The sequence below is a fragment of the Apteryx rowi genome, unplaced genomic scaffold, assembly GCF_003343035.1.
Source record: "Apteryx rowi isolate R43461 unplaced genomic scaffold, aptRow1 scaffold_9, whole genome shotgun sequence".
NCBI lineage: Eukaryota > Metazoa > Chordata > Aves > Apterygiformes > Apterygidae > Apteryx > Apteryx rowi.
The window spans coordinates 369,652-383,711 of record NW_020451204.1 but is presented as its reverse complement, the minus strand read 5'-3'; the positions used below and the strand labels follow the sequence as shown (position 1 = coordinate 383,711).

General features: G+C 51.3%; 1 protein-coding gene across 1 annotated transcript in view; it reads right to left on the bottom strand.

Moving 5' to 3' along the window:
- Nucleotides 1-6: 6 nt before the first annotated feature.
- Nucleotides 7-14,060, bottom strand: part of NRF1 (nuclear respiratory factor 1) — a 47,528-nt gene continuing 33,474 nt past the window's right edge. Inside the window, exon 10 of the mRNA XM_026091165.1 lies at nucleotides 7-183. Within this exon, the coding sequence (XP_025946950.1) occupies nucleotides 20-183 (164 nt within the window). The 3' untranslated portion in view covers nucleotides 7-19. The remainder of the gene's footprint in view (nucleotides 184-14,060) is intronic.

The window sequence follows — 14,060 nt, the reverse complement described above, 5'->3', positions numbered from 1 at the left end:
GATCGCGCCCCGGCCATCGTCACTGTTCCAAGGTCACCACTTCCACCGCCTGCCCGTCCATGGTGACGGCACTGTCTGCTATTCTCGTGGTGACAGGCGCCATCGCCACCTGCACCGGGCCGTTCCCCTGCGCCAGGCTGGTCACCACCGTCTGGTACATGCTGACGGGGATCTGGACGAGGCCTGCGGAGACAAAAAAAAAGGGGGGAGCGGGGTTGGGAGGGAGCCGGCGGCCGGGCCGCGCGGTTCCCCCAAGGTCACCGGTCAACCGCAGTCGAACGAACGGCGCCGCTGGGCCACCCACGCTGGAGGAGGCCGTAAGCTAGGAGAGAAGGTGGCACTCGGGAAGCTCTTGGGGCTTCTTCTTCTCGGGAAGCTGGGGCTCATCCTCGGTCCTCGCCGAGTCCTCCTGCCTTCGCCCCGAGACGGGCAGAGGCGACGGCGAGGCACGGGAAGGGCGGCGCGAGGCCGCTGCGCCTTGCCAAGCCACGCCGGCTCCAGGAGGCAATATCACACGCACACACACACCCCTATATATATATTTATATATTCACACACCTGTCTGTCCAGAGAAGGCCAGAAAGAAGTACGGCCGGCCTAGGTTTAGGGTGAAGCTTAGCTTGGATGGACCTGCGTCACTGGAAAAAACGTGCTGTGAACGTGACATGCCACCTGCTGATATTTGGTATCAAAAAACCCAGGCGGGTGACAGAGGTAAGAAAGCAAACCAAGTTTCTCAGCCCTTCCCCGCCCATGAGTTGGGTCCGGCACAGTAGGAAATATCGCCGTTTTCCTAAGCTAGGAAAAAAGCTAGGAAAAGCGACCAGGAACGCCCGAGTCAGGAGCTCATGGCGCGCTTGCAAAGCTTGGGGCACGTTTCTGGCGGCAGGGCCACGAAGGAAAGCACTGCTGGGACAAACACGATGAGTTTGGGTTAGCCAGGTAACCACCGCCAGGGTAACGACGAAACAGAACGAGGCCCCTGAGGAGAACCTGGTGATGCAAATCATTAAGAGAAGTAGAAAAATTGCAGGAAGGAGCACTAGTACTGCTGGATACGTCTGCAGGCCAGGCAGGGCAAGAGGGGTCTTTGGAAGGGAACCTTCTGCACCTCTGCTGGAAAAAAACCTTTCGGGGTCCACAAATCCAGCCACCAAAATCACATCTCACCCAACATCACCTGCCAGCACACCATGGTGGTCCCCTCCTAGCTCAGACAGTTCAGGACAGAGGGTTCCTGATTCAGGTGTTCCCAAAAAGAGGAGCATAGTCTCGTTTGATTCAGGTTTCTGTGGCAGAGACCAGACCTCCGTCCCACCAAGGGCATGGTTTAACAACATGAGGTGGCAGAGCGTGGCTCAGCGTCCTCAGATAACTCACTGTACAGACAGGAAAGCTTATGACTTAATCGTGCTGACCAGGCGGGTGACCGCAGCAGAGAGGGCAGTGGGCTTTGCAGCTCTTTGATATCTCTCAAGATCTTGAGATGCAACGGTTCAACACCTACAGCCATGAATGATGTGGAGTCAGGAGAAGGCACAAAGCTCCCCGGGTGCTTTCTAACAGAGAGGAGTTTCAGGCTACAAAGCATTGAAACGAGAGCTCATGTTTTGCCCTCCCAAAGAAAATCTCCAGTCAGGCTCTCCGACAAAACGTAGCACATCCCAGCTTAAGCTGGTTCTGGCACAGACCTGGAGATCTGGTCTAGGGTCCACCCAAGCCCCCACTTCAGGCCAACAACCCAACTAGCTCTACAAGTTATTTGGGTTGCTCATCTGGCCAAACGGAGACAGCTGGAGCTCTCTGAAATGACAGTTTACTCCCTGGGCCAACCCAAAGACCAGAGTCACCACAAGCGACTGACTCATCCTCGTGGATCATGGAGAACTCAAGGTTAAAAGCCTGATCCCTCTGGGCTGGTCAAAGGCAAGCATTAGATGATAGGATGGAGCTACTGCCTGCCAGAGGAAGGCGTTATCAAAAGACGGTGAGATGGAAAGCCCGAACGGGGCTTTCTTGGGAAAGGGCGAGTTCGTAGCACCCAAGGTTTGGCCAAGGCTGACCACATCTCGGCCACGGCACACCTAAGAGCAGGGAACTTCTCCGTGAGAGACAGCGACACGCAGATCCCTTTCTGCATAGGATTAAGCTAAATCTCCTCAGCACCTGACGTAGCAGCCTTCCTGGCGGGAGCGGTAACGAACCAAAGGAGGAGACGGGTGAGGGCTGGAAAGTCTGCTCTGCATTAAAGCAGAGACAATCGCCCTTGGGAGAGATACGATTAAACCACTGAGATATTGTAATCAGGTGTAGGATTGGCCCTGCGTTGCATCTGTTCAGACCTGCTCCCTGATTAGCCCTAATCTAGCTGGCATATGTTAATCTAAAGCGTGGATTTCAGGCCCTTTCAATTGTATTAAAAACAGGAAATCCATCAGACAAAAAAAAACTTTTCAAGTCTCCGAAAAAAATAAAAGATCTGCAAATCAAGTTGAGCGCTGCCGGGGTGCTCCGTGAGCGGCAGGGCACGCACGGGCAGGAAAACCCTGCCGAAGGGGCGAAGCGGGATCGCGCCGGGCCCCGTGGCGCGGCGCCGCGTCGGCCGCGCGCGGCTCAGACCTGCTCCTACCTGGCGAGCGACGACAGCAGCCGCGATTAATAATGCAGCGAGCGATGCACGCAACGGGAGCCGGCTCGGCGGCGGCGGCAGGCAGCGGGAAGATGCAGCTGGGACGCGTGTTTACTTCCCTTTTGTGAAGGGATTTCCTGCCTACAGCGCTCCGAAGACACACCCGGCCACCAAAAACCCCTCTGGAGGGAGCGGTGCCCGAGGCACAAAGCCCCAGCAGGGGGGTCTGGAGCCGCCTCCCTCCCTCCCGGCCACCACCAACAACCTCCCCTCCCTGCCGGCGCCTCTCTGCTTTGGTTGGGAACGCGAGAACCAGCTCCAGCAAGCTGGTGACAAGGAGGACATCTCCGTGGCGAGCTGGGCTGGAACCAGGCACCAAGGTCTGTCCGTCAACCCAGCCTTTCACTTACCTGCAGCACGCCAGGGAAAGATTTTGTGAAGGATCAGCCAGCTTCGCCACTGCTAGGAAGGAGGCTATCGCACGGCTAAAAGATGGCCAGCACGGCCTGCCAGCCACCAAGGGGAACGGGTGAGAGGACACAAGAGCAGCCAGGGGAGGAGGAGAGCTGTGGCAGGCCTTACAGGTTGAAACGGGGACCACAAATCAAAGGCTGTGCAGGATTAGAGCTGGCAGGCTCCGAGAAGGCTAGCTGCACTCTAATGCCGGGTCAGATGCTCTTAGCAGCTGCATTTCAGCTGGGAGACTCCAGCGGTCAATAGGAGATAATGCAACTCCTGCTGGTTCAGCAGAGAAGAGGTTACAGCTTACAGAAGAAAAAGGGTAAGGGTTAGGCTAAGCCTACAACTGTGGGGAGCCACAGGCTCCAAAGAGGCCAAAAATCATGTAATGGCTGACACAGACATCTTACCCCCAACACGGAGGGTAGATCATCATCAGCATCAGAATTTTTATGCTGTATTGGAGGTGACGGCATAATTAAACCATTATAAAGGACTTTGCGGGGAGAAGGCCACAAGGTGGGACATGGAGAGGTTGAGATGCTTCAGTGCTCTGGAAATTGGTGTCCAAGTTCAGTAGCACTCTAGACATCCAGGACAATCAGTGCTCAAACTGGGATCATTAGTGTCACTTTCTGCCTTACCTTTACACCTCTTCTCCTCCTTTGAGATCAAAACAAGTGCAGCAGGAGAAAGAGATGTACTCCATGTCCAGATGTTGGACACTCCCAGTCCTGCCAGATCTGGAAAACCATCCTTTTCAGAGATAACAGGTCCGTCTTTTTTCTCCTGGTACCTCAGGCTGAGTCTATTCCCAAAAGCACATCCTTACCTCCTGTTCAGTGTCTAGTAGCACAAAGCAGCTCAGGCTACCTGATAAGTTGCTCAAAGTACACAGATAATTAACTAGCCAAGAAAATCTGATCTTTGATGCTTCGATTCCATGAACCAGCTATTTCCTGACCATAGATGAGGTGGGATTTACACTACGCTGCCTGTTGATAATGTCCATCGCAGTGTTGTTTGTCAACACCTGCAGACAGGGACCGAGGGCACATTCATCAGCAACCTTTGTGGCCCCAAATCCAAACGCCAAGAGACAGAAGCTGACACTCTAGGACCAGCAAACCCAGTCCATCAAGCTTATTTAGGGGATACGTCATTCCAGGGATGAAGCAATCATGATGAATGATGGTTATGATCCACATACAGTGGAGTCCCCAACCAAGCAAATTTGAGACGGTGCTAGGACATACTAGACAAATCAGTTGGCACTAGAAGTATTTCTTGACAGTAAACTTGGTTCCTGGTCAGCCCCATTCTCCCAGCCCCATTTAATTTCTTTTAGCAACATGGCAAAGAAGCAGGCCTGACCTATTACTCTTCACAGCTACCAGTTTTTAAAAAAGGGTAGTCATGCAAACAGAAACAAGGTCACATGTGGATTCTGACAACATGGTAGATACCATTGCCTACAATAAAGGTAGCAAAACCACCTGAACTTAACTAAGTGCAGAGCAACAACTGTGTCCTCAAACTGAATCCTGGAGCCATGATCGTTCCTACTCTTACCAGGATAGATAATTGCAGTGCTGCAGTGTTATTGGTGTATCATTGCTAACATGAGAGGACTGTACAGCAGGCATATTAAAAGCTGCCACACCGAATTTTTATAAAATCCACATTGCTCTGCATGGGAAATGATCTGGGCAAGATTTCCAGAAATAACCATCTTGGCCACCTCCCTTTTGGGGGACTAACACAAGAAGCCATCAAGAGGGTGGAAGTACAGGCAAGGGGCATGAGCATGTATCTTCAGAAAAACAAATCAGACCTCTGCAACAAGGTATAAACCTTGTTTATAAACCACCTAAAACAAGGGCTCTCAAAGTCACAGGTTACCCTGCAGAATCCTCTGACTGCAGAGAAGAAGCCTCCACAAACTGAACCTGTACCATGAGATATGAGCTGTTGACATGACACCATGGATGGGGCGTCATCCAATTTCAACTGTGGAATTCAAGCATTTAGGTATCCTCCAAGATCAATGGGGACAGAGGAAGCAGAAGACATCTCTTAACAAAGGCACCTACCTCAGGATAAGATGAGCCATCCCCTGAAAGTACCTCTCTCTTTCCACTAACTATTGCTAAAGCATCAATGACTAACTCAAATTAGACATCTTTTAAGACAAGGTGATGATTGGAAGGATTTTCACCATCTAAAATGGCTTGCTGACAGATCACAAAAACCCCGTGCAGTTATTCCAGCTCTGGCAGCTTTCTAGGCACACATCGGTCCCAGCCTCCTCTCCTCTCTGTGCTCTTCTTTTCAACACACAAAAATTGTTCCAACAAATGATAATTTGAAAAAAACTGTAGTCCTTACTCTGCTTGGTGACCTCAAGCATACCTCAAAGATCATCATCTGTCTTTTCAAGAGCTATTCTGGTCAAAATCACAACAAAGAGACATTTAACACAAAGTACCTGAAGTTTCGGTAGCAAAGCTGAGTCAGGGCAGCTCACAGATGGAGCACTAAACTGAGCGTTGCAATCTAGCAGGCTCCAGCATAGCCTTGACTTTTCCTTGGAATGGAAGATAAGCACAAGAGACAAAATGAGATGCAACACTTCCATCCCATCCCATTGCATGGGATGTAGGAAGGACACAGCAGCCCAGAAGCCAGTCTTCTTCCCTGCACCACCTCCATCTTCAAGATCACACCTCAGCCTCTCAAACTGTCCCTGTGTGTCACCTATCTGCTTAACATCATCAGTGACTCGGTCTTTCCTTAGCCTTGGCCATCTCATCTACTTAAACAAGCTTTCCTCTGTTCATTCAGAGGACAAGCTGTGTCTTAGTGGCCCATAAAGCCTGGCTGATCTGGCACCTCCAGCCCAATGCCATCAGAACTGCATGGGCCAGGTTTGCAAAACCATGCTTACACAGCTCATTTTTTTTTTCTCCTTTTAGCTTCAGCAAAGGCCATTCGATGTTCAGCATTTTCAGAATACTCATTTGGAAGCCAAGATGTTGACTTCAAACCTAACTTTGGGCACTTGTATTCTGTTTATCCTCAAGTCTTGGTCAGAGACTGACCTTCCATCTCTATCTGCAAGAGGACAGCTCACTGCACTGACATCTTACTATACCTTTCTGTTTTCCTTTTCTCTACAAGCAGGGAGGAGTCACAGCTCAGCCAAGATCTGGAGGGCCTTTGGCTTCATCTCCCTTATTCCTTGGCCTTTCACCTTTGCCTCTATGGGAGAGGAAGGCAATCCACCCTCACAAAGGGACCATGCAGTTGCTTGCGGCTCCTTTCAGCAGCCCACGGCAGGGCAGGCATGCTTGTGCCTCCCACTTCGTTCAATATACAATCCAAGAGAATACACAGACACATTTTTCATCCTGGAGAGAGAGCCTAAAGTACACCACACTCCTTTGTCAAGTGACTAACAAGATCCCCGGAGAGAATTTTTTTATTTTATTGTTGTTCTTTTGGGATGTTTGGAGGTTTGTTTGTTTTTGTTTTTGTTTTTTTTTTAAGTTGCAATGCTTTGATACAAAACACTGGGGATGGGAGGCTGCTGATTTACAGGAATCTCTGTCCCTGGAGAGGACAACCCAACCTATTAAGTGACATACAGAAAGGGACGGAGCGGTGCTCATAGAATTATCTCCTCTGGAGCCTCAGAACTTTCATGGAAAGAGAAAGAGGCCTCAGCGAGCCAACCCAATACTCAAACTCTTCCCTGGCACAGCAAAGACCCATAGTCTTCAAGAAGTGGAGACAAACAGCTCCTTCACTGATGAGACTTCCCAACTGCCATGCATGTCTCTCTTTCCAGCCCCTTCCGGACAGACCAGAAGTCTTCTATTTGCAATCATCTATAGCAAGGATAGTAACATAAGGAAAAATTTACAGTTATTCTTAACGTTGGAAATGATTACTTTAATCTGAAATCCTGGGTCTGTCATTTTGTTCTTATATTCATGGGGCTGAAAACTGTTTTCTTCTTTGAAGAAAAAAAAGAAAGAGAAGAGGGCGTTTGGGAAAGAAGGTAAAGCAGCAGTCTGGTATCCTCACGGTGGATTAGCCTCATGCCTTCAGCCCTTAAGCCTTACATAAGGTTACCTGTCCCTCCCTCTCCTCTCCGTAGGGTGCTCAGGGTGAATTTAAAACTCGATAACAGCAGGACCTGGACATTGGCTCAGCCAGAATCAAGCTGTGTCTGTATTATGTATTGCATACGAAGCTCGGTTCTTACACAGCCTAACACACAAGTTCTGGGTTTCTGGTGCAAGTCGCTCTAAAACCAAGTCAATTTTACGTGTAGAAGGTGAGGTGAGGAACATGTGAGCAGGAGACTAAACAGGCATGTGTCTACCTGTGAACTGAAAGCTTTTTTACCCGGACTCCACAGGCGAAAGCTTAGCGAATAACCCTTCTAAGCTTCCTTGCTCAGCTGGCTTTGCTGCAGAGTGAAGGGCACACCTGATAAGATTAGCAGTCTATCATGGTCAATCAAGTATATAGGAAATATAGTTAAAAATAGAGAAAGTACGCAATGCCTAATGTCTGCTCAACTTGGAATTCTCTTCTTCTACAATCCGTTTTCTGGTAAGAAGCAGGAAGCTATTTCAGATGGAGCAGACAGGTGTAATTAGTGCAAAGCTTCTCAGAAAGTAGAGATGATAGGAAACACCCAAGAAATTAGAGTCCGCTCCTCTTCTGATACATCAGATATTAAACTGATGACTGGACAGAAGGCCAATATAGCACCTTAAAGCGTCTGGACAATCACCTAACAGGTGATCCCTCTTATAGTTTGCCATAAGGACTTTGCTAACTTCCCTGCTGTTTCTTGAGAAGTCCAATAATTATAGTACAAATTTCTACCTTCTCTTCCATTTTAGAAGTTTTCAGATTAATTACTACAGAATCCTATTATACTTCCTATAGAAAAGTGTACTCATTACCTATTGAAATCTCCAGGGTCCCTTCTGGAGGAAGAATTGTGTATCATCTTGACTGATTTTATCCTACCTTTGAAACAGTCTTTAGGATCCTACATTTTCTACAGAGTTTATTAAAGGCAACTGTAAGAACTAAGGCAGTCCCGTCCAAAAGTGATAAAATCTTATATTTCTTGAGCTTGAAGGACTAAAGCCCATTTTAGAATAAATAAAGTCATTTGAATTTAAAATAGTTTTTTCTTTTTCAGCACTGAAATAATGTATATTCTAATGAAGCAGATAATTACTTGCCGGAGTTTCTACAGGAATGATACTCCGGGCACCCTCGCAAATCGTAAACAGTGTGCAAGGGGAATATATGGCATATCCAGCTGCGTGCCAAAAGAAAGGTGTCTCCACAGTCTGAAAGGCTGGCGAGCTTCAGCTGCCAGAAGTGTCCGTGGACACACACACACGTTTTTCTGTCTACCTACAGGGGACAGCCTACCTCTTAGATTTTTTTTACAACATTCAGCCAGTAGTTTCTTAAAACCGTCGCGAGTTTATTCGAGAGGCTTTTTCCTTTGCATTGCTGTTTTAACTCTGCGTTGCGTCTGCGACCTTTAAAAAGCTGCATTTTACAAATCCAAAAGATCACAGCACTCCCACGACCCCATCCATTGCCACCGTGCCGCTGCCTGGGTGTTACTAAAGACACGTTTGGAGCCCAGCTCCGTCCTCCTCACCGATTCTTTACTTAGGTGACAACTACAGGCGAGCTCGGGGCTGTGACACGGTCGCGCACCCCGCGGGCATGCGTATCTCCACCCCACGGCCAGAACAGCGCTCAGGCGCAGAGCCGGGGATGAGATAGCCATTACAAGATGCCCTGATGCAAATGGATACCCAGCTTCTGATATCCTCACCTTAAACGTGTGAAAAGAGGGGAAAAAAGACGGATACATCTACCCCTTTTATCCCCAAGAAATACCGTGCACAGCGAGCAGCCAGAAGGAACAAGTGGCAGCAGCAACAGCAGCTGAACCCCGATTTTGGAAACCACCACCACCACCATGAACTCACCTGGGGAACTCTCTGCCAGGCTCCACTTGCAACCTGAGCAGTCTGCTGCTAGGAAGCCTGACGATAAAATGCAAGTGTAAAAGGCTGAGCAAAAGCCAGATACTACAGCTGCGGAGGGCAGTAAGCAGGGTAATTCATGTATTCATGGGAAATAACATCTTTTGGCTTACTGGTCTTTATAGGTGAACTGAAATACAAAACACTTAACGGCCTTCATTTAATTCAGTGTCCACATATGAAGCAACACCATAATATTAGGCACAGTAACTTAAATTTTTTTTGCTTCTATACAGAGCACTACGTGCATAAGTAAGCGGGAGGGAGAGTAAGTGATAGGCGAGTATCAGATGCTTGCAGATATTTTGCACATATTTAGATGAGCAGCTTAACGGGACCAGAGAGGCCTCACAAGGACGGGCTGCACGGAAGCGAGAGCAGCAAACCCGTCTCACGGAGGCTCGGGCCACCTCCGGTCCTGCTCTCTGCTATTCCCTGCGTAACGAGGGACGAGACACGAATGAGAGGCAGAAACGCCTGCCAAGGTGGCACTTCTCTTTATCCCAAGAGCACCAGGCTAGAAAGATCACGAAATCCAGGCGCTCGGCCTCACCGGCCTCTGAAAAGAGCCCAGCGTATTTTTAAGGCTGCAACAGACATGGATCTAAATGAGTTTCACAAGTTCGTAGACTGCACGATAGATCACATGTGAACATGAACATTAGCATATACTACAGAGCATTTAACACATGGAGATATAAAGCAGCTATTGTTCTGGTAGTAAGGTAATACGTAACCAGATAGTCTCTGGCTTCATCTAAAAAACATTTTCCCAGCATTTCCCTGACTCGTTCGGCAGGAACTTCTCTTTGCTGCAACAGAGTGCAGCATTCATGGCCAACAAACGGGTCCAAAATTACGGCTTTTCTCCTTCAGCGCCACGTTCCTGACTCGAGGCCCCTGCTTTACCCTCGGCAACGCCAGAACTTGCCCTGTCCGTCCTGTCTCAGCCCCGTGCCCCTGGGCGGGGGGAGACCGTCGCGCTCTCGACCCAAGACAGCCGATGTGAAGTTGCGGGCAAGTGAAGGTTTTGGAGGACCAAAAGCTCTGGAGGACCTCCTCCACCGTGCGAGGGAGTTCAAAGCTTGACCTTGCAAATGCAGAAAGCTGCAACTCTCGCGCCTCGGGTCTCTGCTGGGACCTTACCGTGTGCTAGTCACCGCACTAGCTGCGATGAGGGAGGTAAGCACACATCTTTTTCCTCGGGAAAAGAGGTCTAGACACAACCTTTAGGGTCCTCCTTCCTCTACTTCAAAGCATAGCCCTTAAATCCAGCTATGCAAGCATCCTTGCTGCAGAGCAGCACACGCCGTCGTCACGATGGCACCGGGCGTCCCCGCGCTTCGGTGCCCGCAGCCCATCTCCTTTACGGGCCCAGGGACCCGCTTGGCCCAGATGCGCCCCTTCCCCTGGCACACCTTCAGCAAGGTAAGCAATAAATCACGGCGAGCCCACGGTTCAGAGCCGGAGCGTGTCATGGAAGGAGCAAGTTTTTACAGTCCGCATTCCTCCTTTATTTTTTTTTTCCACGCACCACCGTCTCCCGCCGCCCGGGCTGCGCGGCAGGTGGGAGAGCTTCCCACCTCTCGCTCCTGAGAGCACTTATTCTTGGTATGCTACTGCCTCTGGCAGATTCCTCGCTTTTAAACTCTGCACATCTGTCGATTAAAAAAAAAAAAGAAAAGAAAAAAGAAAAAGCCTGGACTCTGGCCCGGTGCCCGAGACATGGAACATGTGCACATCGGGGCAAAGCCCGAGCCGCGGCGGCCAGGTGCTGGCAAAGGCAGGTAGGCTGGTAGCGCCCGAGGAGAAGGCAACGACGCTTGCAGAGAGAGGGATGACCGTGGGCGCCCCACCAGCCAGGAGCCTCGAGACGCTCCGTCCCTGCGGGTCTCGCCCCGGGCCCACGCGGACGAACGCCCCAAGAAGAACCAAGCGGGCGCTGGGGTAACCGCCGGCTCGCGGGGGCATGCCAGGACCGGTTGCAAACCTGATCCACGAGCAGGGCGAAACGAGCGGTGGTGGCTGGAGAATCCTTCCTGCTTTGGGCGACTTGGGCTGGCGTCCCGCTCCCGGACCGCGGGAATGGCTGTCCGGGCTCAGAGCATGGGGCCATCCGGCCCAGAAGCGAGAAAGCAAACCTTTGCCAGTGGCAAATAAGCGGGAAAACCTAAAACCTGGCAAAGTCCAAGTCTTGTTAATTTGCAGTGGGACTTCAAACCTCTCAACACTTAACTCCTATTTAGAAGTGTGACTTGGACGCTTTCTGGAAAAGCTGCACCCAAGAACCTCTGAGCAGATTTGGCTGAGGACATGGTAACGCGGTGGTGGGTTAGAGCAACGGGATACAACCGGCGGGCCACGTTCGCTGCTGGTGCGTGACCGAACGCAACCACCGCTGCCTGCTGATCCCTGGGACTTCAAAGGAGTCGAACGTACTCTACTTACGCCAGCGATCAAATGCAGCTTCCATTAGCTATACGTTCACCTTTTAAATGCAGCGGCCCTATCGTGCGCACGCCAATTAGAGTCCCCTAATGCCTGGAAGCACAAAGCTTTTGCGAAGGGAAGGGGTGGAAGGGAAGAGCTCAGCCGGCTCAGGGGAATAGGCGAGAGAGCCTTTCACCGCGAGGGCTCTCGTTCAAATCTGTCACAGGCCAGCAGGAACAGATGGCCGTTTCTGAAGGCTGCTCGGTGGCTTACACGAAAGGAGGGATTGTCTCAGGCCACGTCCTGGTGGACAACTTACTGATACCACAAACACACCGTTAGTGGTTTCTGGCAGACCCAGCAGAGAAAGCAGGGGATTACCCAGGCACGAGGCCACTACTCCCTACCTGCTCAAAGGCACCTCTTCCTGGGGGAAACTGAGGCACGGGTGCCGGCAGCTCAGGGCCGCGGCTGCCCGCGCCGCAGGGAACCTACAGCTGCACGGCCCTAGGTCTTGGGCTGCGAGCGCCTGCTTTAGCCACCGTCGTCGTCTCCAACTTGTAAGCCCCGTCGCTGTTTGCCGAGCTTCCCTTGGGACACGCTGGGGCTTTTGAAGATTAAAATCATGGGGGAAAGGTAGAGATGAGGACGTTCAAGGGAGCTGGGACATTAAGGAGGCACAGCCCTAGGGAGCAAAAGTTTAGGACAGTCTGTAAGCTGGCGATGGGAATAGCAAATAAAACCATGATTAACTTTAAACCAATTCCAAGTTAATGCTGTCCTCAGGCTCTCCCTTCTCAGCACCTGTGCCATCTCCAGGGCCTGCTTTAGGCCAGGGAGTCTTTTCAGAGTAACTTGCTATGGGCAGAAGGAAAAGAGTCAAGCGGTGCCCGAGTAGACCACGTGCCCCGCCGTCATCCTGCAGAGCGGCCACCGGGGCAAAGAGGGGCTTGCGGGAGTCCTCGGAGCTACACCAAGAGGTGCAGCCCGTGCGCTCGCGCCGCCAAGTCAGTAGGAACCTCCTGGAGGAAGGGGCAGGCGGAAGGCACCGTCCCGGCGGCGCGGGCTAGCCTGCAGCGCGGGAAAATAGGGCGATTCCCCTGCAATCTTCCTGCACAGCTGTTTACTAGCTGCGGATTACTGCTGTCACATGAGCTGCTTTACAGCAAAGCCAAGCTGTCTTCATGAGCTGAGAAGGTCACTGGGAGATGGGGGCCTCCAGGGACAAACACGCTGCCCTCTACTGTGGCTGTGATTTACTTCCCGGAGGGACACCAGGCAGCAGGAAAAGCATTCCCTTCTGGTCACAGGGCAAAGAAAAATGGGTTTTACCTTCAAGCCTTCTGCCCAGCTACTATTAGGACTCCTCCAGCGAAAGGGGAGAGCAGGGATGTCCCAGCGGGTCAAGTCTCACACTGCCCATTCGCCAGGCTGCCGTCGAGGTGCTGGTGAGCGCAGCGCAGGGCTGGAACGGTCCTTAGGGTGACCAATGACCTCCTCGCCCTCGTGCACCCCACAGGTGAGGGCACCCTACCAATGCTTCACACAAGGCCACCCAAGAACGGCACCAGCCCAGGAACACCAAGCCGGAGTGGCATCACCCCAGGCTCACCCCTAACCCGTCGACACCTCAGAGCATAAACGAACGAATCCTTCCCCAAAGGAGCAGCTGGAAACATTGCCCTTTTCAACCCCCAAATCTAACCTCCGAACACGAGGGCCCATGAAGAGGGGAGACTTTCACTTGGAAAAACAGAAGTCTGAAGGTCCAGTGCAGCCTCTCGGGAAAGATGAATTAAAACCCGCCGTCTTCATCCTTCTGCCGTAGGCAGGTCTGGTGGACAATGAAAACACTTCTGCAAGCAAGACAGCTCACACGCTCGGCGGTGGCAGGATGGGGCTCTTTACTATGCCCCAGAGGCGCAAGACAGATGGGGTTGTGCTTTTAGGCCTTAAAATCAGTCCCTGCTACAGAGATCCAATGAAGAGGATAAATACAGCCACAGAATGAATCTCTAGGCACTCTAAGAAAAAAGAAACACGGGAACTTAAGAGGTCAAACCCTGCTACGAAAGCAGCTGAGGCTGTTTTCTAGGAGGGACAGGGCGATTTCTAAAGGCAAAGAAAACCCTGAAAACAAACGGCGCTTTGAGCCAATGCATCCCCCAGTTAGGAGAGGTCCATCCCGCACCGCGAGCCCTCCAAGCGGGGGGGACGTGCAGCCTGCGGAGGAACAGGGAGGGAAGGAGGCTGCGCCGAGAACGGAAAGCGCAAGCAGCTCTGCGGGGAAGAAACTTCAGTCTAACGCACAGGGCTGTTCGCTTCCGAAATGGACAGACGTACAGAACGTGCCTCGACGCACCGTGAAGAGCAGTGTCCCTGGGAAAGCCCCAGCTCGTAGCTTAGCTTGCAAGGTATTTTCTCCTTCTAGTGGGGGGCCTGGC